Source organism: Sporobolomyces salmoneus (genome assembly GCF_050403485.1).
Source record: "Sporobolomyces salmoneus JCM6883 DNA, S_salmoneus_JCM6883_v1_ctg134, whole genome shotgun sequence".
Classification (NCBI taxonomy): domain Eukaryota; kingdom Fungi; phylum Basidiomycota; class Microbotryomycetes; order Sporidiobolales; family Sporidiobolaceae; genus Sporobolomyces; species Sporobolomyces salmoneus.
Genome location: NW_027481029.1, coordinates 1 through 4,530, shown reverse-complemented (window position 1 = coordinate 4,530; position 4,530 = coordinate 1). Strand labels below are relative to the sequence as shown.

Sequence of the window (4,530 nt, the reverse complement as noted above, 5' to 3'; positions counted from 1 at the left end):
GAAGGTGCCGTTGTGGTAGAGCTCTCTGTTAAAAGTAGGAGGATACAAAACATATGGATGCTGCCGAGGGCAAGAGACGTGGCGCGATCGCTCCGGTGCTATCGCGCGAACGTATCGGCTGACGTGAAATGGATTTTGCTGGCGCATCGCAACGTGGAGAGGTACTTGGGACGTGTCCGAGCTCGCCGTTATTTCGAAGAGCCGAGCATTTTGATTTCGCTCCTGTTGTTTGTCGAAGAACTCCGACTTGAGGCTTGCGAGTCGATCCTTGGGGGTGCCGAACTGCATTCGGAAGAGTGACAGAGCCCAATCCTCGTATCGCTCCTCAGCCTCTTGGTAAAACCTGAAGTAAAGATCTGGATTGACGTCCTGGGATTTACCTAAAGGTAAGAGTGAGCGACACAATAGCTGACTACGAAGGTAAGGCAGTGCCAACGTACGATGCGAACATAGATTCCAAGTACCACGGATTTATACCACAAATCGGTTTTGTTCAGCGCCGGACATGCGACATCCCAGTGCCTTTTCCTGAACGTGCAGACGTCAGCATGCTCTCAGTCGTTCAGAAACAGAAATAGCTCACTGCGCATCTCTTACTTGGTTGTGGTCAAGTTCTGGTGAGAAGAAAAACCCGCACGACGTGCAGCACGACGTCTTTTGCTCAGAGGGTCGATGGTGCTTGTTTGTGTGTGAGACGCGGGCCTGTTCAAGGGTCAACGGAGTCTGTACAAAAGCATTGGGGGAACGAGTGAAACGCTTGCTCACAACAGGCGTCGGCAGGTTGCAGAAAAAGCAACTGTCTTCGGAGTCTTCGTGACCGTTGAGTGCACAACTCCTCGAATCCTGTAGGGAGCCACACGGTCAGTGAGGATTCAGCTATCTTGAAGAGGAACACTCGTGACGGCGGAACGCGAGGTTTGCCGTTGAGGTCGAGATTGTCGCCTACTTGCCTGTGCGGTTGTTTACCGCGCCTGATGACAGGCATGTCGTCGAAGAGATGTAATCTGGAGGAGGGAAGGCAGGAAGTGAGGGAATGAGCTGACAGGACCGAGATCTCTCGCGCAAACGCCCTCTCCACGGCAAGTCCGATCACCAATCAGAGTTTGCTTTCAGCGATTCGTCTTCGTCTATCCTACATGGCTCATTCCCTTGACTCCGATTGCTGTCTCTGTTGTCTCGTCGATAGTCCCGCTTCGTCGATCATTTCGTTTCAAACAATGTAGTTTTTCACGATCTCCAGAATAAGTTGAACAGTAGCGGAGAGCCACTTGGTCCTCGTCGAAAGAGTTGAGCCTATACTAGTTATGAAGAGGAACCTATAAACGGAAAGAGAGTTCACGCCGAGATTGATGGAGAAACCAAAGGGAACTTGTAGTCACACCTGAGGCGAAATCTTTTCTAGCCTCCTTGCTCGGTGGAATGGGTTTCACTCCTTCCGCACATGACTTGAGACTGCTCCCAACGAAGATCTAAGCTGTACTTTCGGTACCTTGTCCCTTCCGTGTCAAGCCTCGCTTCTTTCCCTTCCATTCCAGCTAAAGATGGCGTTGAAAGTGGTTTGTGAGGCTCGGTAGCACCTCAGCGCTTGCGGTCAGCCCGTTTACCTGTATATGATGGTGTCAGAGAGGCGCCCGGGGTGAGAGAAGGAGGAGAGTAGGGCTCACGGAACCAGTTCTGAGTTCTTCGACGGCTCTCTTCAATCTGTTCGCTTTTATTAGCTTCTGGCCCGTTAGCCGGAATCTTACAGTCGATATGAATAGTATTGAGCTCGAACTCTCAGTAGAAGAATGGTAGTCGAGGAGACGAGGAGGAAAGGCCAGGAGAAGTCGATTCGTTTCTTTGACCACCTCCGGGGCGGTTCGTTCGGGTGTTTGGATCTCGGCAAAACCGTGTGGCTTTCAGCGCGGTACAAGGGACATCGACAGTGGAGGACGCGAGAGAGAAGAGCTCACGGAACGCAAATTTCACTTCTTGCGATTCCCTGTTACGCGTTTAGTACCCTCTCTCAAGCCCTCAAGTGACACACTGAGCGGGAAAGATACGAGACCGCACCTACGATAGAAGTAGAATGAATATAGCGTATCAGCCCGCGACCTCGGGAGAGGAAAGAAAAAAGGTACAGTGCTCACCGTCCGGAAGGTCTCGATCCTTCAACCACAGAGATCCAGCTGACAAGGCCGCCATGCCTTCGTTATCCGGCTCCTTCAGAGGCACCAAAGCATACCGTTCGCGCAAGAACGAGAGGTAAAGCTGAGAGGTTGAAAGCGAAGTTCACGAAGCGGAGCACGCAGAAGTCGGAGGCATTCGCCGAGGCGTGGCAGGCTTATGGAGCTGGCAGGAGCTCCCCAACATGGTCACTGAGCAAGTCGGATGAGGATGAGGTGAAGCGGATGAGGAGAAAGAGAGTCCTCGCTATTCTTACACCTCGACCAGTTACTCGACACCTCGCAATCACTCAGAGACGCATTCGGAAGCTCACAGGAACGCAAAGAAATCGCTGTAGCGATCTAGGCTTGAAAAGGGACAAGCGGGATCGCTTCATCAAACAACCAGGTGTCGATTCATCTCTCCGCCTCACCCGCAACGTCTGATCGGTTGACGTGGAAGGGACTGGTTCAGGAATCTCTCAGGATAACTTTCCGGCAAGTCTCGGCATTCCCCCTCGCCGAGGGAAGAAAATGGATTTCGCGACTCTCTCGCTCGCTCGTGGAGCTCACGCCTAGACAGCTTTGAGGGAATCGTCAGCAGTGGAAGTGGCGGAGGACTATACATGCCACGAAGCCAAACTCAGAGAAGGTAAGCTATTAGATCATGCTTTTAGCGAGAAACTGCTTCGATCGATTGCAGTGCTCCTGTTCATGTTCCTTGTACTCACTCACGCCCTCCGCATTACAGGCTGCAACACCAACGCCAAATCGTCATGCAGAGTTGGAGGCATACACCAGGCTATTCTCGATCTCCGACCCGTTTCTGCTTCGCTTTCGACTGCTTCAAATTCGATTTATCCGGTGCACTTCCGCCCTTCCCGCTCGGCTTCGAGGATTCACGCCTCGTGACGGCCTGTCTCGCTGTGAAGTCGACTTAGTCGAGAGCAGCGCGAAGTGATTATGAACGGATTCTCATTCGAGATTCTTCACGTGTTCTTTGTCGCGTTTGATGTTTGTGAGGCTGCTCTGCCCTCCTGGCCCAGCCCAACTCAGAGCTCTGATGCCCTGTATCGCTCGAGACTTTCGCTCTGCTTGGGCTCTTTCTCTGACAAGCGAAACTCACATTCATTGGTTGTTCTAGACGCTCAAGCCGAACTCTGTCCTTCCGCCAGTACCCTCGTCCCGCATCTCCTCGTACTCGTACACAATCTTTCTCATCCTGTCCTCGACTCTCAACAGGATCGGAAGCATTCAGCGTTGGTCGAAATGAAAGTCGCCTCTCTCCGATTGACTTCTTTCCTCTCTCTCTTTCCTCTCTCTCTTTCCTCTCTCTCTTTCCTCTCTCTCTTTCCTCTCTCTCTTTCCTCTCTCTCTTTCCTCTCTCTCTTTCCTCTCTCTCTTTCCTCTCTGTCTTTCCTCTCTCTCCTCTCTTCTCATCACTTCCCTCTCCCACTTCCTTTCACTTCACTTCACTCTTTTCCCCCTTCTTCTGTGAGTCATTCCCTCCCTCTCTCTCTCTCTTCTTTCCATCGTTTGAGCTGATCACGACTTTGTCTCGAAAGTAGATGATGCTCTTCTCGAAATCTCTCCTCTCGTTCTCCTTACTCCTCCCCGCCGCCCTCGCTCTCACCGTCCCTGGAGGTTCTTCCCTTCCTCCTTCGAACGAAGCTCTCCCTCTCGAACAACGCTCTACGACTCCTCCTGCTTCGACTTCTCCCGATCCCTCGTCGTCGTCGTCGTCGTCGTCGTCGTCGTCGTCGATGTCGATGTCGATGTCGATGGCAGCACCGAACGCTCAAGTCGAACCGAATCAACCCGGGTGGAGACCTCGACCTCCTTTCTACCCTCCTTACTCTCCCTGGTGCCGCTACCGCCCTTGGAGCTGCTGGCCTCGTCGTCGTCCCTTCCAGGCTGGATCATCCTCGCCGAACGACGCTCCCTCCTCTCCCTCCTCGATCGGAACGAATGAACAACAACCCTCTTCTTCGTCGATGAACTCTCGTCTCTCGAAACGTGATCCGTTCTTCGGAGGATTCGGTGATTTCGGCGATTTCGACGTCTTCTGGAAACGTCAAGCTCTTGACGATCTCGACTCTGAATCTCTCGATGCCGACTCTCTCGACGAATCTTCCTCCTCGACTCTTGCGAAACGTCAATTCTGGGGAGATTTCGACTTGTGGGACATTGGATTCTGGAAACGTCACCTCGAGGAGCAAGAGCAAGAACAAGCGCAACAAGGTCACGCCGCCGACGTCGACTCGAACTCGAACTCGAACTCGAACTCGAACTCGAACTCGAACTCGAACTCGAACTCGAACTCGAACTCGAACGAGGAGAACAAGTTGTCGAAACGTCAATTCGGAGGAGGATACGGAGGAGGATT

At 52.5% G+C, this 4,530-nt stretch overlaps 1 protein-coding gene across 1 annotated transcript; it reads left to right on the top strand.

Moving 5' to 3' along the window:
- Nucleotides 1-3,712: 3,712 nt before the first annotated feature.
- JCM6883_001919 (uncharacterized protein) lies at nucleotides 3,713-4,530 on the top strand (the record flags this gene model as incomplete). The annotated part of the gene is made up of 1 exon (XM_076635666.1): nucleotides 3,713-4,530. A coding segment is annotated over one exon (818 nt), but the record flags the coding sequence as incomplete, so codon positions are not given.